Source organism: Gymnogyps californianus, chromosome 1, assembly GCF_018139145.2.
Source record: "Gymnogyps californianus isolate 813 chromosome 1, ASM1813914v2, whole genome shotgun sequence".
NCBI classification, from domain to species: domain Eukaryota; kingdom Metazoa; phylum Chordata; class Aves; order Accipitriformes; family Cathartidae; genus Gymnogyps; species Gymnogyps californianus.
The window spans coordinates 14,011,323-14,036,167 of NC_059471.1; the positions used below are offsets into that span (position 1 = coordinate 14,011,323).

General features: G+C 37.9%; 1 protein-coding gene across 1 annotated transcript in view; it reads left to right on the forward strand.

Annotated features, from left to right (window-relative positions):
• Positions 1 to 24,845, forward strand: part of CNTN5 (contactin 5) — a 356,213-nt gene that overhangs the window by 109,677 nt on the left and 221,691 nt on the right. Inside the window, exon 4 of the mRNA XM_050914379.1 lies at positions 1,208 to 1,383. Coding sequence (XP_050770336.1) covers positions 1,208 to 1,383 — 176 coding nt within the window. The remainder of the gene's footprint in view (positions 1 to 1,207; positions 1,384 to 24,845) is intronic.

Below are 24,845 nucleotides of genomic sequence, written 5' to 3' on the forward strand. Positions count from 1 at the left end.
GTTGAACCCGCCAGAAGTTATTGCAGAATGCTGGAGTCTATTAATCTGCCACACAAAATCTTTTCTCTTGCAGCCAGTGGACTATTGCAGGGTTTGTTGTTTCAGTCTTTGGAGATGAATGAGAGGGGTGAGGCTTTTTGGCAGAGAATATCCAGGGGAAAAAAAAACCCAACACCAAAACGCACTCACACAGCAGAAAAATTATGAGACTCAGGTTACTTCTGAAACCTCAGGAAAAGAAGTGTTCATTCAGGAATTATTCAATGCTTTGGCTCAGGTGTGATACTTGCTAATACGTTTCCTACAGCCTGGCTTTTTCCACCTTATCTTCACTCCCATCCCTGTCTCTACTGCTCAGGCTTCTCATTTCACTCCCAAACACCTCCCAAACTTAGCATTCCCTCTGCTGACTCCTCATCTGATCTTAGTTTCCATTTACCTGGTAGCTGCCAGGCATTAGCCTGGACCAGCCGCCAGCTGATTCCAGCCTCCCCTGGACCAGTCTTCTCCGAATTTCGTGTATCCTGGCCCAGGTGCTATCATTTTGCCTTTGTCCATTGCCAAAGTCCTTTATTTCATAATAGCCTATGTACATCGATCTACCTCCCTGCTCTTCACAGGCCTTGCTCTTCTGCTTTCTGTTAAATCAGGTTTCTCTATTTCTTGGGCCCAGAAGAACAAATACTGAAAGAATGGAAAAGAAAGGTTCCTTGCTCTCATGCAGAGCAGACTCAGCTCTGCTAACTCTAAACTCATCTGGGCCTAAGGCTTTAATGATAGAACATGAACTGAAACTTTGGTTGTCATAAGCATGGTAAAAGTCCTATTTTTGACATAAAGGATGCATCTGCTATACAGGTTTCAAGTCTGAAACCTTTGTGGACGATAGTTTTTGGGGGGAAAAGAAAGGAAAAAAAAAAGGGGTTACTAATCTGATTCAGCATAGGCAAAACAAAGAATATGCTTTCTCTTCAGAGGCTGAAGATCTGTTTTTACTTGTGTTTTTTCAGAAAAACTTAGCTTATGTCAGGCACATGTTGTGGAATGTCTCCATCCAAAGCTTTGCCAAAGTAATGGGTTACTGCACAGGCTATCTTTGAATAGCTGTCCTCCTTATAACAACTGGGGCTGTCAGGTTCTGTATACTAAGCTTGATGCCTTCCTTTGGCCATAAAATGCTCAAGGAGTTTCTTTCTTTTTTCCTAAGATGGCTTCGAAATGGAACTGAAATCAACATTGAAAGTGATTATCGCTTCAGTTTAATAGAAGGAAGTTTGATCATCAACCACCCCAGTGAAACGAAGGATTCTGGACAGTATCAGTGTTTAACCACCAACATGTTTGGCAGTATTTTAAGCAGAGAGGCTGTTCTTCAGTTTGCATGTGAGTAACAATTTTTTTAACATGGATAAATCAGATCTTTACATTGCTTGATAGGGCTCTAAATTGTAATTTGAATACAGTACATGAGTTACACTGTCCACTGACCTTGTTGGGCTAAGATCTCAAAATTAGAAATAAAATGTTTAGTGGGAAAGAGTGGTTTTCTGTGGACTTTTTGCTTTTAAAATAGAACCAACTATCTGGGAAAATAACTCTAGCACATGATCCCAAATGCTATCCTTTAATGACATACTTGAATACTCTGCAACAGTATATTTCACTCATTGCTAGTTTCCTGAAACATGTGTCAATTTGCCACACTATCTGAGCAGGAGAGAAAGAACTGTAAACTTAGGAATAGAGTGGGATAAACTGCCTATATATCTGTAGGATAGTCTGCATCTATAACTATGTGTGTGTGAGCATAGTTTTGTATGTATATATGTATATAAATATACATGTTTTATGTCGATGTTTATGCATACATATCATGCATACATTCATACGTTATAAGACTGAGATTTTTTTTTTGTAGTTGTTAATGGAAACTGAAAATGTCATAGCTTTTGAAATCATTCACTACAATATACTTTCCAGAAGCTATCAACAGTTCATGATCCCGAGTAAATGCTATGGTCTATCTATAGCATACTCTTTTTCAAACATACTATCAGGAAAAACAGGCCCAGAATTTCAGATATTCTACCTCCAACCCTGACTTCCCTTCAGCACTTTACAGGAAGGCAACCAACACCATTTTAGTGCTTTATCTAGGTAAATCCTACCAAGAGGAGTTTGTAAGAGGCAGGAATGCAAAAAGAACTCCATCCTAATTTCTCAGATCGTCCTGAAAATAGGACATTACCATGAAACATGAGGCAGATCTTCATATAGCCACAACTGGAAAACAGTGGGGTTAAGGACAAGTTGCCTACCTGCATGTCTACTAACACATCTGGTGGTGTGGAGAACTCAGCAGAGATAGTGTGGGGTCTGAGATTCTCCCTTAATCCACTCCTCCCTGGTAAAGTCAGACCTCTCAAATCTATAGCTTTAGTCTTATCTGCTGCGGATCCTGTCAAGGTATTTGTTAGCAAGATCATGGCAGCAATGATCTGGGAGCAATACTGATATTTGTCGAAGTTGGCTCATACCAGGGCAGTATGTTTAAAACTTTAAACATCGCAACAGTGGTCTTATCACAGTATTATTGGACCTCAGTCTTAAACATAGCTCTGATAAAATTCTGCTACATTTTATATTTTAGACAAGAAAACTATCATAAAACAAATCACTTGGTTAGAGAACCTGACAATGGGTAAATATAAATAGTTCCAGGGCTCTGAACCTCAGATTTCTGTTCCCATTTCAGGAGCATGGCTAACAGGTGGCCATTTGACCTCCAGCTGAAAAAAAATACAGAGAAAGTGAGAGCTGGAGCTCAAACAACAGAAGGCCTATGAGTTTCAGTAACTAGATCCACAGTTCATTCAGGACCCCATGTACTTCTAGTTACAATATTATCTCCTCCAATAAAACAAAATTAAATAAGGTTGTAAAAAAAGAGGATAAGAAAGAAGTAGTTGGGTTTGGTGGGTTTATTTTTATTGGATTTTTAAATTATTATTAGCTTGCACACCTGCTTTTGCAGGTATCAAAGTTGTTATACTACAATGGCTTGAATGTGATTTCTGTTCATTAAAGTATTTAGTTGGGAATTGTAATGAAATTTTCTCAGGCAAGGTTAATGGAGGAATGCTAGCTGGAAGAGCTGAGGTGTAACAAACAATGCTGCAGAACTTGCAAGAAAGAAGAGGCTGTCATAAGCACATAGAAATCTTAAAAAAGGATAGAGAGTCATAACTGGTTGAAGTTCTTTTAGAAGTTTGTGAGCAACCCCTTCACAAAAGTAATTTCAAGTTCAATGTGTATTTGTAGTTCAAATTCTTTGTAGCATTCCACTCTCTCTTCCGCTCTTGATTTAATGCTTCTTCAAATCCCTGATCTTAAATGGCTGATGTGTTCCTGTTGAAACAATATTTGCATCATGCAGCAACTCACAGTATAAATTGGTGTCACCGTACTGTAAACTCATAGCAACCTATCAGAAGCTTATATCACAGAAATGTTTTAGTAAGTCAGATCAAAATTAAATTTAAAATAAAGATTTTCATTGTGATTTCAGCTTTAAAACATCTAAGACACTGCCTTGAATTTGACCAGGAAGTTCAGAGAAATTTTCTTGAAGCAAAGAATGGAATACTTTCATCCTGGTATCTTGGGTGATATAAAGTTTACACTGGTTCCCAAAGTGCTAATACTCTTTATTTCCTTTAAGAAACTGAAATGTGCTTTTCAGATGCTTAAAGAGAAGCTCTTTACCTTACACCATGAAGGATGGTTTTATGATATAAAACATAATATTTTGGAGACCTCTTACTTCATATCTAGAAAAACTTCTGTAGTGTAATCACAGTCTTTCTGAAATAAATTAGGAAATTTTCCATATTAAGATATATTAACCAAGTAATATATAACTTCTCATTTATTAATAACTCTTTTTCTTGCATTTAAATTCATTAATTACCTGAAAACAACCTTGGGTGAGGTAGTATACAATTAAATGGTCTTTAGATTAGACTATGTTCATACAGTAATTAACATTGAGCTCTAAAACATTATATAGATAGGTAGAGACGGCCTAGAGAAAGATTAGCTTACATTACCCTGAAATAAATACAAGAATTTTAAAAATGTCATGCTTGTGATGAAATACTGTAACACAAAATTTCGGTATAGTTGAAGTAGGACATTTTATAGTATTCATAGAATCATGGAATCATAGAATGGGTTGGGTTGGAAGGGACCTTAAAGATCATCTAGTTCCAACCCCCCTGCCACGGGCAGGGACACCTTCCACTACACCAGGTTGCTCAAAGCCCCATCCAACCTGGTCTTGAACACTTCCAGGGATGAGGCACCCACAACCTCTCTGGGCAACCTGTTCCAGTGCCTCACCACCCTCATAGTGAAGTGTTGCTTGTTAACAGCAGGCTTGCATGTCTCCAGTTATTTTCAGTAAGACAGAAAGTAAAGCATTGAAAAAGATTTTTGTAAGGAAAGGTGCTAAACTTAAAGTAATTAAAGTAATTGGTGCCCTGCAATTTTACTGGGCTCTAACGGCTTGAAGGGCAATTTATAATCCCAAGGAAAAATCAAGGCATTTCTGATTATGAGGTACAGAGCTACACGTAATGGCTTTCAGTTTCTCTTTTTTCACTGAAAGCCATGGATTCCAGAAGCTTAGAAACTTACCACTTTGACAGAAAAATTTTAAAAATTTAGATAATGGACTTGCTTGAATGCATGGTTTGTACTGCTGTGGAAAATAGTTACATCTTTGCAGCTTGAAGAGCTGTTCTTCTAATTAAAGACAGAAATGGCTTACAGCTCAAAAGGAAACAACAGGGACCATTAAACAAGGCCTTTGACACTGTCTTACAGGAAAAAGCATGTGCTATGCTATACCTATGCAAAATATCACAAAACTTGAAAAAGGAGAGCATGTTTATTGCATCGGCTCTTAGTTTTTTCACAATTGCATGGTCAAAAGCCCAGTTGCTATGGTTATTATCATGTAGTTCAACATTGGTGATGCATTACAAATATAAATGTTTATGTACTATATCATTTGCATATGTGTGCATAATTAAAATAGGACTTTGAAATACTTATATGATGTCTTTGGATTTGAAAGAGAGAGAGAGATAAAATGAACATTATTTTATACATGTTTAGAGATATAACATTTGAAATAGCCTCCTATATCACTGGTTATTCTATGGAGCAAAGTGGAAAGACCAGTTATGTGCAGTTAAAGGTCTGCTCAAAATTTTAAACTATCATGGCAAATATTTATGAAGATTTAAACACATAAAAAGTTCTCTTTTTTTCTCTTCTTTGCATTTTCTATGATCTCTCATGCCCAAGGTCATGCTGGTTTATGCTATTTTAAGGAATTAAGAAAAAAAAATGAAAAATCCCCCATGCTGTAACAGAAATTAAGGAGGAATATATTTTTCAATAAAAGCAAATATTTGCCAGGAATTTCTCTTGTCTTCAATAGAATTTTATGCAGAAAAAATGGGGAAAAAAAGCCCAGAGATAACACCGACAAAATATCAAGCAAACCAGAATTCTTGATCACAAAAATCGTGTGTTTAAAGTCACATTTCAGAAGTTTGCTCATAGCAGGTTGCTAAAAAGATAAAAAGCTATCAGTTTCCTACAGCTTCAAATGTCATTTATACTTCACAATCACAAGGAATAGTTCATATATGAAGTATATTATTTTCTTAACAAGATTCTAATCAGCTCATTAAAATGTAAGAGCATTAGAGGAATAATTACTTAATTCCTTTAGCCCATAGTAATGTTAATGAATTTTGTAGTTCTGGGTGTGGCTAGCTCTACGGAAGAGTTACTCAAATCCCAAACACATCTTTAAAGATTCTGCAGTCAATGGAAATAGAAAAGAGAAAGATAGTTATTTTAGCTTAAGTTTTTACTGCATTGAGAAAAAATGTGTATATATGAAGGCAAGAGCATCAGCCAAATAAAGCAACCATAGCAAACTTATAGTTGCTGCAAGCAGAAACCCAACTTCGTTGAACACCAAGTAATTTTAAAGAAGTGCATAATATCAAAAGTGTTTTGAGGATATGAAACTTAATAAGAAAGTGTAAAAGTTTTATGAAGTAACTTACGCACTAAGCATACATAAATTGTTAGATGGTTTTAGTTTGGTCTCGTATCTCCTCTCATATCTGTTGTTAGGAATTTGTGTAACCTAAAGGGAGGATTTAAAAATTAAACTTTAATATTAATTTCTTAATGTTGGCTACTTTCGGCATCTGTACATGAGCTAAAAAAGAATAAGTGACTTGAACCTGATGGGAAATGGAAAAAAAAATACAGAGATTCCAAATTGACTAAATCTACCTGCCTTCCTGCACAGCAGCTGCATATTTTTGTGCTGGGTTCCACAGCCTCTCTTTGGAACAGTGTGCTACAACTTTGGTTTCGACAGTGGTTGTATTTTGTGCTTACCTTTGCCAAATGTACAAACTCTGTATTCCATTAGGTCACAAAACAAAATTGCTTTTCTCTATCTGTGGATTATTCAACCTTTCACAAGCCTACCATCTCAGTGATTTTTACAGCCTGGGCTAAAAAAAATAGAGAAGTGGTAGGGGAAAATAACTTCTCACCTGTCATTTATGGAACTCCTCACTGCAATTTTATTAATCTGATTGTCACTGGCTTCTTTGTATCGTTTTCCTTTTTTTTTTATTAAATCTATTTTCTCATTTAATCTACAGAGAAGGGTATTGATTAGATAAAATTTAAATGTCCTTTTCCAATTGATGAGCTACCATGACTGTCCAGTGATGTACAGAATAAGAAGTCAGCCATGATGCAGATGTATAAATGAATAGTTTTCTGGGGAGACAGCCTGTGCGCTGCCCATTCCATCACGGCACACTTCTGCCAGTCTGTTAGTGAATTCACCTCCTAAGAAATTATCTTAATGATCCATGTTTTCTTTCTTGCCATCATGGTCCCTGGACATCTTGTTGCGTTTACTCCATAATTTCCTAGTATTAATTTGTAAAGAGTTGATTTAATTACAAACCTCTAGACATGAGAAAAACCTTGATTTCTCATATTAATTCCTGAATATGCAACATAACAAAATGTTTGATCACATTACAAATCAACATTTTCTTCTAAACCTTACAAAGCTAAACAGCATTAAATACTATAAAAGAAAGATGAGAACAAGCTGAAGTGGGAAAAGAAATCAGAATGCAACTAGTCATACTTTCATTTCTAAAAATGTCCCTGATCATCCTGTAATACAGCCTAAGTTGGGCATTGCTTTGCTCTGAAACCGTCACAGCAATGTGAAGAGTGTTACTATGTTGGTTAAGAATAGCTACAGCCACAATAGTGATTTGCAGCATAAAACTTTCGGATTTTTTTCTGCATAATTTCAAGTTGCTGTTTTTAGGAAATGCATGCTTAAGAGACACCTGCAAACCAGGTGTACATGCCAGGAAGAGTTAATTGTATATAGGACTGGTTGCATTTTATTCATAAATAGTTTATTCATTGAAGAATGTAATTCAGTGAACCTGAGATGAATATGAATTTGTGTCACGCTCCACAAAGAGTTTCAGGTAAATGAAGACTGAGGAAACTGTGTTATCTTATGGAAGGAAGGGATCTGACTTCTAGTTCAGATGTGGAGACTCTGCTTTCTATCTCTTCTATTGTTTATTTGTGCAGGGTGCGACAATTTCATAAGGAAAGATTGTGAGATCTTTCTTACAAAACGAGATTTCAAGGCTAAGGTCTTCAGTGACTGTAGGACTTGAATCAAACCCCCAGGCCACAGTTTCCCACATAAATCTTCAAACCACTTGCACATATCTACTTTACAATTCTGCAAATCTAGCCCTTTCTTTTGTTAAGAGAATCAGAAAGAATTTTAAACTGAAAGATATGTATTTTTTCATATAAAAATGGTGAAAAAATGAAACTTTCAGTCAAAATAGAACTTTCTTTTTAATTTCAACTTTGGACAACCAGGTTATTTGAATTTTAGCTGTAGTGATACTTACTTCGTTGTTTATAGAAACATTCAGCTTATACAACTAAGTTCAATGGTGCAAGATGCTAAGAACTTTGGCCCTAGTCTTAAAAAAGTATTTCATCTTAAAATATTTGCATAATCTTTTTGAAGCTGATGGGATGATGTACGTGCTTAAAATTAAGCACATGCTTAAACTCTTTGTTGTTGTTAAACATGAGAAATTCTAAAGCAAGAGTTGAAACAGTCTGTATGGATTTGTTACCATAGTGTCATCATGACAGACACATAATAGGTTTAATTAAGCCTTCTGCCGTTCATTTCTTGATCCTTTCTTTCTTGAAGTGAATAAATAGCTTAGAATAATAAACTTCATGCCTTAAAAATAGCAGAACTCATTACAGCTCCTTTTATCCAGCAGTTCTCAAAGAAGCTTTCCTGTTGGAAAAGATAGATCTGGGTTCATCATTGTGGCTATGGTGAATCTTTGATGAAAATCTGCCTTCGACCTTGCTTTACATAGGTGATTCTTTCATCCAAGTCAGAAAGCAAGTCTGGAGAAATAAAGTCAGCACTTGAGAGGTCACCTAAAACTGTGAAGACAGCATCCACTCTTTCTGACAAGAATGGCAGAATGAATGGATATTTATCCGTTGTTTGAATTTCCCAACAGACCATTAATGAGTATTGCCAGACAGTAAACCTTATGGGAGTTCAGCTGTATTCAGGAGTGATATCCACTGAAAGCTTCAGGAAAAAAAATACACACCTTGTCTCCTGGAACTCCCCTTCCACACAAAGCACGCAGCATGTCTTCAGAAATGGTCTCCTGACCCTATCTACAGCGACTTGTCTGTAATAGCATAAGACCAGCTAAGAGCTCTGGTAGACTTGCTATGTGTATTTCCGTCCCTTCAGTTCTGCTTTGGAAGCTGTCTGAGAATCACAGTAAGTTTCTATTTTTCCATTGCTACATCAGCATTTGAAGACCAACTGCCTTGCCCCTCTATTAGATCACTTAAAGAGCGGAGGAAAACCAATTCTTTCCTATCTACAAAAGCAAATGCTTTCTTTCCTTGAAGACAAGAGGAAGGTGGGGAAATTCTCTTATTCATCTTCTCTCTGCTGCCTTGAATCCGTATCTTGTCAGTTCCAAAAGTGGCTCTGTGTCTATGCTAGTAAATTAAACATTCCCTAGCACTGAAAACAAATCATATGGAAAGGTCCACATCCATACTTCTGAACTCTCTTATCTTCCAAGACACAGCGTACTTCTAAACTGTCATTTGGGAATGGCCCCTAGTCATTCCTGCTAACAATCAAAATGTGACAAGAATTGTCTTGGAGAAGGCTGTGGTCCCACCAAAGAATCCCGTGGACACTTCTAACACTGTGACAGTGTCTATGATGAAAGTCCAGTGCAGGAGAGTATTTCTTGACACTTTTCACTGTACTAGTATAGACAAAGTCTGAGTATCTTGACTCAAGAGTCTTCAGCATACTAGGGGAAATGCATATGCTGCATCTTTAATATATGAATCAGACATGCCATAGTTGTATGAAATAATGTAATTTTGTGACTTTTACTATGTGAAGAAAATTATGAAAAATTTTAATGCTAAAAAGCCCTAAACAAAGCTACTCAAATTTTGGTCTAGTCTGTGTCCATCCTTCCTTAATTCTCAGTCTGCGTCTTGATGTTTGAGTTATAAAATGCTTGGGACAGACATCTTAAGATAGGAGATTAAGTCTGAAGAATCCCAGCTACACATGAAGTCTTTCTGTAAGGTCACACTCAGGAACATGAGAAGACCGTACCAATCAGCACCGTGTTCCAGAGATATTCTGTAAGGCAAAAATATTAGACTTTCCTTGTTCTCCTGAAAGAAGCTGGTTACTCTGCAAGTGTCCTTACAAACAACAAACAACTCATTCCTTCACTTCATCCATTTGACTTTTCTGTAGTGAAGTTACACGTTACCTCAGCCTGAAAGGAGAATTTTGACAAAGCTGAGAGCCAAAACTCAGAAAGCTCTAAAGCAGCAACCCAGAAGCATTTATTCTTGTGCATGGTAGTATTGGAATGAAGGCAGCTTGAAAAGTTGAGGTCAGATCCCTAATTAGGGATTATACATCAATACAGTGCAAATTTGTTTCTCATTACAATAAGTTACTAGCTTCAGAAAAGAGTATCAGTTCTGGATGTACTCCATTGAGCAACATTTATTATCTCGTTCCATTTGAATTGCACATAGGCATGACTTCAACCTCATTGATCCTCATATCCATCAAACACCAAAAGAGTTATGATCGTTTCAAAATATTCAAATGGAAATGAGATTTATTAATCTTGTCAAGTTCATTTATTGCTACGTAAGTTTTGATGCCAAAAAAGTATTTTGAGGTTTAAGTTCTGTTCAGTCTTTAACTCTGAAAATGTACTTTAAACAATACATTTTATATTTTGTGTTCTGTGGAAGCATTAATAGAAATCAGTCATGTAGGGAGACACAGTTTGAAATGTAATTACAGCAATCATTTAAAGATACATAGTACAGCTACTGACTTCTCATTTTAGCATTGTGCATTTCTCTGTAGGACTGGAAGGCTGGTGTTTAACCTGCCTATAACCTACTTACCTATCTTTCACAATCTAATCTATCATGCTAATGAACCATTAGTCTTGGCATTTAAATATAGATGACAATAATTAAGAGTAGCATTACTAAATAGGAGAAATTTTAAAAGGCTGAAGGAGAATTCTGTGCCAAGACCAGACAACACTTTCTAAATTTCCTTTGCAAGTTCTAACTCAGATTGACTTTTGGCAATTATCATGTCATCTCTCTACTTACAGCCTTCCAGATGTTGCAGATTGTGGTGAGCAGTACTCTACCTTCTTTTAAATTAAAGGTGTAGTTTTACTTGAAATTTCTTGCATGGTATTTGTAGTGCTACAATGGCATTCCTGCCTTTGCTATGCTCCCTCCATTATCCTGACATAGCTGTATTGTGGCTTTCCTGAGAAGCAGATCAGGCTCCTGGTCTGGTTGAGAAATAAACTTGTCTGACAGGTTATTCTTCCGTTAGTAAACGCAGGTGCACAGGTACTTGTGATAGCACAAGGGAGAGAGCAGCACAAGGCTGGGAGGGAAGAAGAGAGAAGGGGACAGGGCATTTAAGCTGACCTGCTCTGGAACAGCACTGAATATAAAAGCAGTGCAGTCACTTTTGATGATACTTTTGGAACTCAGAGGGGAAAACTTCTAGGAAAGAGTTGAGTTCTAGCTGAGTTAATAACACTACAGAGGAAGTATTAAGTTTAAGAAAAGCCTACAATGAATGAAGGAGATGATTGATCATCAAAGAAAACAACATCTGGAAGGTTGTGAAACATATGGATAAAGTGAGAATTAGCAGAAGTCAAGCTGAGTTAGACTGACAAAGGAAATTAAAAGAAATACAGATAAGCTTTTTAGCTAGCTTAATAAAAATTAATAAGAAAAGATTATGGGATAGAATTAAAGTTAATCTACATATGACCCCAAATTCAATGGTTGCCTTTCTTTGGTTTTCTATAAGGACAGAATAGCTTATACAGCTAATTCCATATGAAGCATGAGATACCAGAAACAGAAAAATATGTGTTCAGTTTGGGGATGGGAGAGGACAAGAATGGTAAAAGTAAATCCACGCTTAAAACGTACTAGTTGATAAAAGCTGAGGCTCCTACAACATCCATGAGTTCTATTAATAAAGTTTAGTACTTCAGTGATATAACTTCAGAACAGCGTGCAGTTCCAGGGCCAATTTGTCCTTTGTTCTCCTTGATATTTTCACCAGTGTTCAGAGCACAATGATAAAATTAATTAAATTACCTAATGCTACAAAGATGTGAAGTATTGTCAACATAGAAGTCGTATTCTCAACTGTAATAATTGTACATTTTATTTGTAATATTTTGCACTCAAAGTCATGAACATGGTAATATCACTGTCATTTTGCATAGCATTTCTTGTAAATATTTTGAGGATAGAATCAAAGCAAGCTCCAAGAATAATTTCTTACCAGTGACAATGATGATAACATCAAAAGCATCCTCTGATGACCACCATGTGAGGATAATGTCAAGTCCCCAAACATGATAGTCTTAAATTCGAAGAGATTTGGCAGATGTGTTACATCTGCACACCAGGACCCAGAAGTTCATAATTTCTTCTGTACTGGTTTTAAAAGTCAGATATCAGAAGTTGGTTTCATAGAACGTGGTACATATATAAAAAGGAGCAAATCTTCTCTGTAAAATATATTGTAACCTGTCTCCATATACAAACACACACACACAGAGCTAAACAATAAAAAAACCCCAAAAACCTCTTTAATTAGGTTTCAGCCCTATCTCTCGTCAAGCATGGAAATATATAAAAATGCCCTCAGGATTCTATAAATATGTAAATCCTGAGCCCACCCACCTACCCAATCCATACACCACACTAATTAAAAGACAATGCATTAAGTCAGAAACTTATATACTATGTGTCTAACTACACATTAAATATTACACTCAATTTTATTAGAGCTGCAAGGTCAAACGTCCAAACTATGGGATGACGGATTTATCGTTGTCCATGCAATCTGAATTTCGCCTTGCATGCAAGAGTCCTACAACATAGATTTGTCACACAATCACTTTTTTTTTTTTACATTAGACCCCCTAGACTCTTTCAGGTCACAGAAAAATTACTGCTCACTTACTGAACAGTGTTCTGTTTTCTATTGTTCAGTGCACAGCCCCTCACCTTCATTAATTCAGACTATTCAAAACCTACTCTGAAGACAAAATTAATTTCCTCAGAAGCTTTTTATGGTGCTCATCATTACAGCGTCCAAGTGCTTCATGAACATTAATACATTTATTTTTACAATGTCCCTGTGAAGTAAGTAGTTATTACTATCTCCTTTTTATAAATGGAAAACTAAGACATGAGAGATTAATGTAAAATATCCAGTAATTTGGGGAGCTGTACGTGAGCTCAGGAGGAGCTGCTTTTCCCAAGTGCTTAGCAGAACTGATCACTTTCCTATTCATCACTTTGACCAATCTTTTTCTCATCATTTGTATCAGTCGTATCTCAATCCTTCATCTGGTTTCTGATCTCTCTCCTACTATCGATTAGGCCGCTGATCCCATTTTTCGTTTCCTTACTTACTGAAAGCATCTGTTTGACTAAAAAGGATAGTAATATCTTTCTAGCTCTCTTTTAGTTTCCATGTGCTCGTTTGGTTTCATTGCCTGCAGTTCCTCTATCTCACATTTCCCACTTCCAGGCTCCTAAGCTCAGTTTCCTTCCCTGTTCTTATTCAATACCTTCTATAGCATGCTTTTTCTGTCCTTAACCTTTTGCATCCTTAAGAGAGTAAATGAACATGTAATTATGCTTTAACTAAAACCGGGAGTTACTGAAACAGGATCTTGTAATGGAAAGTGTTGGCCATCATAATCACAGTATTTGCTACCTGTTGTGTTTATAATAATGGATGGATTTCTTGACAGTACAAATATCCATTTGCAGAATGGATTTTTTAAATTAGAAAAATTCTATATATCTTCAGGCTAAATAAATTAAATTGCTACTCCATTAACTCTCATAAGCAAAGTGGGTCAAGGCTTTGAATGGCGAACTGTTACAGTACGTTGAGTAGGAAGATCTGATAATTCAGTAGCTGGTACTTTCTCTTTTAAATTATTAAATCATTACTGCAGAACACACTATAATGAAACAGGTGCTCCTTGGATAAATTTCTGCCTGGAAAGGCATTTCTACTTAAATACTTGCCATTTATCAACATTTTCTTTACTATGAGGTTTCAACCATCTCCCTCACTCCTCATTAATATGACAGCAATTAACTGTGACCTGTGTTTTGGTTGGTGACTGAAAGATTTTGAGACTTTAAGACAGCCTTTATTCAGTCACATCCTCTGAATTCCACTGCCGTTTCACCGTGCTACTGTCTTTTCCGTTTCCTGTACTTGCCTGTTATGTTACTTTACAGTTTACAAATGAAAGGCTATTGCTCCATCTAAACTGGAGCATAAGAAATATAGAAAATCTGAATTTATGATCATCACTAGCCATGACAAACTGCAAATATGGATAAGAACTCTTTTAAGATTTTTCTTTGTTTCACTGCTGGTTATATAAGGTCTGGTAAGGTGTACTAACGTGATATTGGGAAGTCGCACCTCTTTTAATTAACTCTTAAAACTGTTGTTACGTCATTAAAATCCTATCTGCTAAAAATGTGGAAGCATCATAGATAAAATCTGTCAGTGAATATAAAAGTTGAACTGGATTATCGGTAAGAAAATCACAGCTAGCAGAACAAAAGACACTAAGTATTCTCAATTCGAGATTGCCTTGTGGCAATCTCAAGAGAGGCGCCAATCCTTTAAGTACTTTATCCTGCAAAACACAATCACTAGCAGTTCACACTAAGTCACTGGGATTGCATTCAGGATAAAGATCTTTGCTGCATATTTTTGTCAAAGTTCTCTGAAATGTAGAGAGTTGTGTACTCTGTGAACAAGGGATGTTTAAAAACTGGGATATTAGTTCCACAGGAGATTTAAGCACTTCATAGTTTTTTAATACAAATTTGATCTTTTTTGTTATTTCTTTCACAATAAAATTCCAAAGCAATATGTTTTGGAGTCAATGAAATACGTTTTTTTAATAATGTCAAATTGTTTTGTATACCTTGGTTAAGAAAATCCTATTAGAGTGAAGTAAAATAATTTTTACCACAGCATTTTGAGTACTTCAAGTTTGGCTTTGTATTATACTAAAAATATATGCAATTCATATGTATATGTAATATGTACTTAGACATGGTAAAACTTGACTCACCATTGCCAAAACAAAAAGCCTATATAACTATTTTTATGCATAAGACCGTTGTTACAAAATATTTCTGTGCTGATAAATTTGCAAAATTACAAAACACTTACAATACAGACTGAAATGCCATTATAATGATCTTACTATTTTTTTCTGAAAGCTATGTCACTAAGTCTTTACTATTCTGCTATAGTTATACAATTGTTGAAGTGGAGTTATAAGAAAATAATCTGATGAGAACGATAAGGCCAGAGATGAAGTTGTAGTGAAACTGCCACTGTTGCAGTGCTATTTTGTCTAAACTCCCTCCCTTTCTTCCACCCTAAGCTCTTCCATACAGCTTCTCCTTAAACTACCTGATTCACAACAAATAAATCATCCTTGTTCAGTGTACCTACCTGATGACAGAGGCAGGCACATTCTGCCTAGTCACCTAGACCTAAAGTGAGAGACTTACTCGCAGCCCAGAAGCTTACCTATATTTGCTGTTATTTCATATATGCTCCTAAATGTGTGACCATAGCACGTATACATATTTTTCCCCAGGGAAATCCTCACATCAGTTGTTTTGTACATCCAATAAATTGTTTGCAACCCTATCTAATAAGCTTGCTTTGCAGTCCTTTTGCTTCCTACAAAAATGATTGGAGATAAGTAAAATACAGAACGGTTTCTATTTTTAAATAGCTGAGCTTTCCAAATCATTTACAAAGAATTCTTGTCTTCAGACTTTATTTAGAGCCTAGCGCTCTGTTACAGTGCATTGTAATGAAGACAGTGTTCAGCAGTCTATTTCAGTGAGTCAGGGCTGCCAAGTTTTATTCCTTTTTTAATTTTAATATCATTGAGTATCCTAAAATATGATGGGTTTTCTAGTACATTGCATATATGTTCTTGTTTATTCTTACCTCAGTTCATGAAAAACATTTAAGGCAAGTGAATCAGTCAGTGATGTAAAAAACGCAAACCAAACGCTTTCTAAAAGCAAGAAACACTGTTTGTGATTTAGCAGCTGAAAAATCTGTAAATGACGTCTGTCTTATAGCTCCATGCTTTCACTATTAATGGCCTTAAAATGCTTTCACCCACTTTAGCAGATACTGTTTCCAGACTGTAATTATGATTGATATCTTTTAAGCAAAGACTAATGATACGTCTGTTGTTGCTATGAAAATGCATGCAAACTAGGTCAGTGCGGCAATATGCTGGAAGATAAGTCTTCATTTTGTAAATGTTTTAGATTCCAGAGGGTTCTGCTGCTGGTTTTGCTCAAATCTACCTTAATACTGAGATGAAATATTTATACTGGAGTTAGTTCAATCAGGCAGTCATTTTGTTTGACAAATTGGGTCACCTTTTGGGGAATTAACAGTTTGTGAGCTGCAAACTCATGTGAGGTTTTGACACACTGCTCATTGTGAGCCCCACGATATTGGCACACATGGGCAAATGCTATAACAGTGTTGCAAAGTAAATGGAAAGCACATTCTCATAAACCAGGGAGAGTAAAATAGTAGTATCAGACTTTGATCCTGAATTGAAAAAAAAAAAAAAAAATGCTGTAGAACTCAAGAAGGGGAAAACAAATATCACAGAACTGTTTTCCATCAGTAACGTAGTTTTTTGAAAAAGCTTTTCCAAATATCTTCTCACTATGATTACCTGTACATCCATATTCTCTTAATTTGTTTTTTTTTTTTCATTTAAATCATTTGCTGACACAAATTCCTGGGAATACTCTGGTAAAAATAAATAAATAGGCGGAGATTTAAACAAAGGTAATTTGTATATTAAAGACATTTCACTCTCTTCAGTGATAATAATTATTGTCTCTGTGCAAAGGAGACGGCTGAAACCAGTGACATCGATTTTCAAGATGGAAGCCAACAGACAACATCTTGAGACTTGGTTCCCAAACTAAATCATTAGTGAGCATCTCACATCTCTATGTGATCTGCATTATCACATCTATGGGACATGCAATCTGGAATTTGTATCCATGGGTTGTTTTGCCATTAGAAGAGTCTCATTCGCTGACTTCATATAAGTTATCTGAGGTGCACATCAGTTTGTGAATAAACACTCAGGCTGTGAAAGCTTTACATGATATGATACCTGAAATTAAGTTTGAAGTAATTACAAGAATGATTTTTTTTCTATATTTTATAGACATAGCCTAGAAGTAAAGTACCTACAGGGAGTAACATTACCTTCACTGTTTGTACCACTCTGATAGCACAAATTACCAGAAGTAGAAATACCTTTCTTACATTAAGCATAGGCATTTTGAAAAAGGGCTATAACAAAAGGTTTACAAGTTTCAGTGTTTGAATTATAATGGCTGCAAAGATGATGTTTCTGCTTCAACTCTTTAAATTACTGCTTGAAATGGGAATACATTTAGGCACTTAAGGTTTGATTTATAAAACTTCTATTTACCTTTATGCAGGTTCTTTGCATAGTTTACTTGGTAAAAGTAGAACACTTCCAGTTTACATAAATTATATTTTTCTTTTCCTTTTTCATGGAAACTCTTGTGGATGCTACCTCATCATTCTCATCTCAAGAATGCACATTAAGACAAAAAGGGGTTGAAGGTGTGAAAGAACTGTGGTGATCTCAGACTCAATAAGTAGATTGCACTGCAATATATTTTATTTAAAGAAAAATAGTGGAAACATTTTACAACGAAGTGCAGAAGCTAGAGTTGCCTGGAGGAATGTAAGACTGGCAAAAAAATCCAGTTCCTCTTTGAAACAGTGTGTTTGGTCTGATCTGGCACTTCCAGGATATTCACACTGAACTTCTTGCTAGGTGATTATTCTATCTTTTGTATATACATTGTTAAACAAAATTGTGCTAAAGTACTACCTAGGACAGCTTCTCAGTTGTCATCTAGATTTCCAGTGATTGTTACCTGCAAGAACTTTGAGTAAGATACCAAAGGTCTGTAGCATTTATAACTGAAGTATAAGCAGAAAACTGATTACCACTTATGTAAGTGTTCCCAAATTCTAGCATGTTCTAGATTTGGGAGAGACAGGAGAATATTATTTTACACTACTACCTTTTCTGTAATAATGAAAAGGCCAAACACAACAAACTGAGGGCCAATTGTTTGAGATATTGTATAAATGTGATAAATGAGACAGAAGATCTGGTGATAATTGGCATGGAGAAAGCTGAGGTACTCAACAACTTTTTTGCCTTGGTTTTACACTGGCAGTTGCTCTTCTCACATCTCTTGAGTCCCTGAATCTCAAGGCATGGGCTGGGGGAATGAAGTCCCACCCATCACAGGAGAATAGAATAGAATGGAGTAGAATAGAATAGAATGGAGTAGAACAGAATGGAATGGAATAGAATGGAATGGAATGGAATAGAATAGTTCAGTTGGAAGGGACCTGCAACGATCATCCAGTCCAACTGCCTGACCAATTCAGGGCTGACTAAGTTAAAGCATGTTATTAAGGGCATTGCCCAAATGCCTCTTAAACACTGACAGGCTTGGGACATCAACCACCTCTCCAGGAAGCCTGTTCGAGTGTTTGACCATCCTCTTGGTAAAGAAATGCTTCCTAACGTCCAGTCTAAACCTCCTCTGGTGCAGCTTTGAACCATTCCCACATGTCTTGTCACTGGATCCTAGGGAGAAGAGCTCAGCACCTCCCTCTCCACTTCCCCTCCTCAGGAAGCTGTAGAGCGCAAAGAGGTCGCCTCTCAGCCTCCTTTTCTCCAAACTACACAAGCTCAAAGTCCTTAGCCGCTCCTCATAGGACGTTCCTTCCAGCCCTTTCACCAGCTTTGTTGCCCTCCTCTGGATGCATTCGAGTACCTTAACATCCTTCTTAAATTGTGGGGCCCAGAACTGCACACAGCATTCAAGGTGAGGCCGCACCAACGCTGAATACAGCGGGATAATCACATCTTTTGGCCAGCTGGATATAAAGTGTTTGATGCACCCCAGGATGTGGTTTGCCCTCTTGGTTGCCAGGACACACTGCTGACTCATATTGAGCCTGCTGTCGACCAGCACCCCCAGGTCCCTTTCTGCAGGGCTGCTCTCCAGCCACTCCTCTCCCAATTAATACTTGTGCCCTGCGTTACTCCGTCCCAGGTGCAGAATCCAGCATTTGGTCTTGCTAAATTTCACACCATTGATGATTGCCCAATGCTCCAATCTATCTAGATCCCTCTGCAAGGCCTCTTGTCCCTCAAGAGAGTCAACAGCACCTCCCAGTTTGGTATCATCAGCAAACTTGATTGGCGGATGAAAAATTGGACATGAGCTGGCAATGTGTGCTTGCAGCCCAGAAAGCCAGTTGTGTCCTGAGCTGCATAAAAAGAAGTGTGGTGAACAGGTCGAAGGAGGTGATTCTCCCCCTCTACTCTGCTCTTGTGAGACCCCATCTGGAGTACTGCATCCAGCTCTGGGGCCCTCAGCACATGAAAGACATGGACACGTTAGAGCAGGGCCAGAGCAAAGGCTATGAAAGTGATCAAAGGGCTGGAACACCTCTCCTATGAAGAAAGTCTGAGACAGCTGGGGTTGTTCAGCTTGGAGAAGAGAAGGCTCCAGTAAGACCTTATTGCAGCCTTTCAATATATCAAGCGGGCTTATAAGAAAGATGGAGAGAGACTTTGTACCAGGGCCAGTAGTGGTAGGACAAGGGGAAATGGAAAGAGGGTAGATTTAGATTAGATATAAGGAAGAAATTCTTTACTATGAGGGTGGTGAGATTGGAACAAGTTGCCCAGAGAAGTTGTGGATGCCCCATCATTGAAAGTGTTCAAAGTCAGGTTGGACAGGGCTTTAAGCAATCTCTTCTAGTGAAAGATATCCCTTCCCATGGCAAGGGGGTTAGACTAGATGATCTCTGAAGGTCCCTTCCAACCCAAACTATTCTATGATTCTATGGTTCTATGGTTCTATGATTCTATGAAAACATGGTTAACAACTGAAAGATTTACACAGCAAATTAAAGCTAAGAGATAACAGGGCAATACAAATCTCAAGAAGACAACATGCAAAGGTTAGGATTAGTGCTTTAAGTGATGGGTATTCTGGATCACTAGAGCACTATGGAATGTTTTGAAAAAAAACTCAACAGAAATGGACGTTAAACCAAAATGTGAAGATAGGCAATGTAATAGGGAGTGGAATTTGTGTGGGCTTTTCTAATGCTTAAAGATTGTATGAGAGAATATGGAAAAAGGATTGAATTGACCTAGCAAGCAGCAAAGATCTGCACAATCGGAAGAGGCTTCTAAATAGGAGGTCACATTCCTTGGCTTACATACACAGAGTATGTGCAAAGAGTCCCACATCCAAGTGTTTCTATGCTGTAGACTGTGGGAGCAAATAGCTCAGTGGAAAGTACTGACCAATATTTATCTGTCATCTTGAACATGATTTGCAATGCGTGTGAACTCTGAGCTGTTTGAACTAGCCTGATACTGACATGATACCAGCAAACATGAGTAAGAGAAGTGACTTCTTCCTTGATTATTCTGGCTTCTTTTTCTATATTTGCAAAGCTAAGGCACATTTAAAAGAGTATTGTGCTCATATTAGTGCTATCCCAACATTTAATCTACATGACTTCTGCTCAAATTATTACCTAACCTCTCATTCCCAGGAGTTAAAAGCTTAAATCTTCTTTTTATGTGAAAAAGCAATCCTATTCCTATTTTTGGCATCAGAAGTAGGAATGGAGAAAAGAATATTGTTAAGGGATGTTAAGGATGTGGCTGCCTCCTCCAGTCGCTCCAGGCCAGGACCTTCCTGCCCGACTGCTGGAGCCCAGCCTGGTGCCCAGACTCACACAGGACACGGACACAGCTGGTCACACAGATTGCCACAGAAAAGGTGCTGACTTCAACAACACCTGCACACAGGACTCACATAAAACAAACACAGGCAAGTCTCCTCCTCCTCTTCAGCTGGTAGAGATAGAAGTTCACTAGTGCAGGCACACATTACATTCTCCAGGTTCACAAGCACACTCACATTTTCAGATCCCGTAAGCACCAGCGTGGCCTCTCTGTCTACCCGCCACCCCTGCCCAGATCCCAGGCCCCCTTTCCCACTTCATGGGTCCTCTACTAGCTATCTGGTCTGGCTTGATGCTCACTAGCAACCATGCAGCACTCACACACTCATCCCTCAGGCACTACACAATCGCACATCCCCCTGGGCAAACCAGGACAGACCCCCTTGCCTGCCTGATACCCCGGTCTGGACCCGACTAGTCCAGCTTGAATTTTGCTAGTGAATACACGTGCACACCCCATGCACACCAGGTTTGAGGAAGATACAGACACTTGCCCCCCTAGCAGCTGGCACCAGGGACACAGGATGTGACCCGCGGTCCCACTCCAGCTGCCAGCGCAGAGCCCCTCACTCACCTCACTTGCTCTAGTCCCCCCAGTAGCTGGTTTTGGGAACACACACCATTGCAGCCCCAGTGGCTAGAGGTTAAACACCTCACTGGCTCCAGTAGCTGGCACCAGTTTTCGCTCACACACAGAGAGGTCTCACCAGTAGCTGGCACCTCGTCCTTGCAGCACACATATGCATGAGAGAGACAGTGAGATGACGGAGAGAGATAGTTAAGAAAAAGTTTGATAAGAAGCTATGAGAAGATAGGACAAACTTCAGTGATCAGGCACAGGGCTCCGCCAGACAAGCGTATTGACCAGCCCCATTTTATGTGTGACCAACCTCTTTTATACCCTTTTCTGTCTACTTCCTCTTTGTTCCTCACTGTTCCCTGTTCCCCTGCACACTCCCCATGGGTTTGTATAGCTCTATCCTTTCCCGCACCCCTCCCTGTCTGGGTCCCTGTGGTTTACAGTCTTACCAGTTGCAAAGCCCAGGTTGATCTTCCTGGAAGTGATGCCTGTGGTCTCTTGATAGACCATCAATTAGTGTAACTGGTGAGGTTTGTTTGCTGTCATTGTCTCCACATTTGTTTGGTCAGGTCTGTGTCTCTTTAGATGTTGTTTCTGGTTTCCACCCTTTCCTTTAGTTTCCCAGTTGGCAGGGTCCCCTGTCAGATAACCTTGCTGGAATAAATGTTCTCACAATCTCACTTGCCCTCATCAATTAGTATGACTGACCAGCTTTGGTTCTTATCACTGCCCTATATGCTTTGTTTATGGCTTACTCCTTTTCTTATTATCCCTTTTTGCATTGAAAAAGGTCCTTGACCAGATACCCTTAAAGAAGCAGACACTCTCCTTCCACATATACCCTTACACATATGACTAGAGAGAAAAAGTTGCATCATTTCTTCACCACATTATGATTCTTTCCCACCCATTCCCCCATCACTCTTTTCATTCATATTCAGAAGCATCAGAAAATATTAAAGGAAGCTTGAGGCAAAAATGTTTCTAATAACCCCAATTAACAACAAAAGCACTATTCTTATATACTTTTCAGCTGTTCATTCTTTCAAGCAATGTCAGTTCATACTGTGCTTTTTCCCAAGTATTAAATAAATATAGCAGTATTGGGAGCATTAAAGTAACACTAGGCAGTCTCTTAATGTATTTTGCAATAATTTTCCTTTCATCCTGAAGTGCTATGCGTTGTTGTCATAACTATCATGAGAAAGAAAGCTCTGCTAGTCATAAGGAGTGTGAACCCTCATTCCATTTGCATGAACTCGCACAACTTAATGTTTCCTGGGTTTATACCAGTGGATATTTTTTTCCCTGACCTTGAGCTCCATATCTCAAATTCTTCCTTAAAAGAACACAAGCAGCTGATAATTCACCTCTCTGTAGCAACCACAGCACATGTATCATTTTATTCTCTTCCCTGTAGCTCCTCAGTCTGAACTCAGATTTTTCAGCGTACGTGTAACAGATATTTGTTCAACGATGTAACAACACTTTTTCAGCTCTGCTGTAATTTATTAGCCTAAAATTGACAGTTTACTGCCTTTCTTTTCTACATCATATTGTATGCACATAGGTCTGGATCTCAAAGTGTGAGCTCAGATTAGTGTGAACAGTCTCCCTGTTGAAATTGTTGCGAATCAACTAATTAAATGTCACAAAAACCATATATATGCATACATGTGTATTTAAAATGCAATCATATACAACCAGAATTTGTTCTAAAAAAAAAGAAATTTGTTTTGTTTAGCTCTGCAAAGGAAGGTTACTGATGCATTGATGCATAGACAATAAAAATGCAATCTAGCAGGCAAAGCAGTAACAAAATTCAGCATTTGAAATTTAAAGGTAATTTTTTTTTATTGGGAATAAGCTGCAACTTCACAGGGAGAAAAAATAACTACTGGAAGAACTTGGCTAGGAAAACAGTGCAAAGTTTTCTTTTTTTTTCTTTTTTTGTTTTTTTTCTGGAAGAGATGTCTATTTTGCATGCCAGCTAATTTAGAGAAATCTTATAGTTCATGTTACACAGGAGTTACAGTAGATGATTGCAATGGTCATTTCTGTATTTATCACTTCTTAATGTACCTAGAGATGTTTAAAAATTGCATTCTATATTTTTTACTCTCTTGCATTTTCTGTTGGGAGCAACATGGCAGTTATTCACTTGCTGAATACTAGCTGAAGACAGTAAAGGTAAAACTTTCACAAATGGTCCTTCATTAGGAGCACTCATGACAACTTGATTTATTGGTATACCTTAGGGTACGTAGTCTGATTAGCTGCTTGACTTTGACATACCATCTTTTTACTCATGGGATCTCTGAAATTTACTTTCACACATTTTCTCTTCTCCCGTCAACTACATATGAGATACCTGATTTATTCTCTGTGACAATCATTGTACTAACCTTGTGATGCCTAACTATATAAAACAAATTCAGGCATTTAGACATGAAGTAAGTGGCCATTAATGTAACCAAAATTATTAGTAATATATTTTTATTTTCCCTATATTTTAGTCCTAAATTGTCTGGCCCCAAGAGGAAGTTTGCTAACTCTACTCTTCTGGCAGAGAGGTTCCTTGGAGAGATGCAAAACTTGATCAGACAAGGCAGCCTGATCAAAGCTGGTCCTGCCTTTAGCAGAGGGCTGTAAATGATCTCCAGAGGTCCCTTCCAACCTAAATTATTCTGTGACAGTTTTATGGAGGAGAAAAGAAAAGTTTCTTGGCCAAAGTCAGACTCCAGTTCCAAGTCTGAACTCAAATTAATTTGCTATGAATAGTAGGCTGGATATCTGTGACTCAAATTTGGCCGTCCACATCTACGGTACTCCAAACAGAAAAACAATGCAAAAGATCTGGCTGCAGCATAAGCTGTCATTTTTCTCTTCTATGAGGATGAAACAATAAAAGATGGAAATGGCTTGACCTCCCTCTGATAATTGTACACACACATACAGTGGTCAAAGCCAGGGAAAAATGTGGGTATAATTCCTCTTTCCAAGGTGGATGGAAGATACTGGTTGGTGGTGTGTTACTTCTGTGAGTATGCAGGTATGGAAGGTGCTGCCATGTGCAGAGAGAAGCTGGAGCCATGCCTCTTTACAAAGTAAAGCTCTTCTGCATTTCCAGCTTCCGAGGGTGGTCAAAACCTGGAGCTGCTGTGTCTCACAGGTGCATACTGTGCAGAGCAGCAACTCCTGAGCTGTTTTCCTCTGTAGTGCTAATGCTGAGTGCATACATTTACATACCCACATATTTTAAGCAATGTTTTTGGTGAGAGAGTGTTTGAATACACAAACAACTTATTTCACAGAATGACTTATGATCTTCTTGTCGGTGTACTTCTACCCAATGGAAAATGCAGAACTGCTCTCCAGCCAGGATGCCCATAGAAACCCTCTTAAGCCCCCCGCACAAAACCTGTGTGTGTTGTAGGCCAAGTAGGCTTACATTGCATATTGTAAAAAGCAAGGTTCACTTTATGTGGGTTT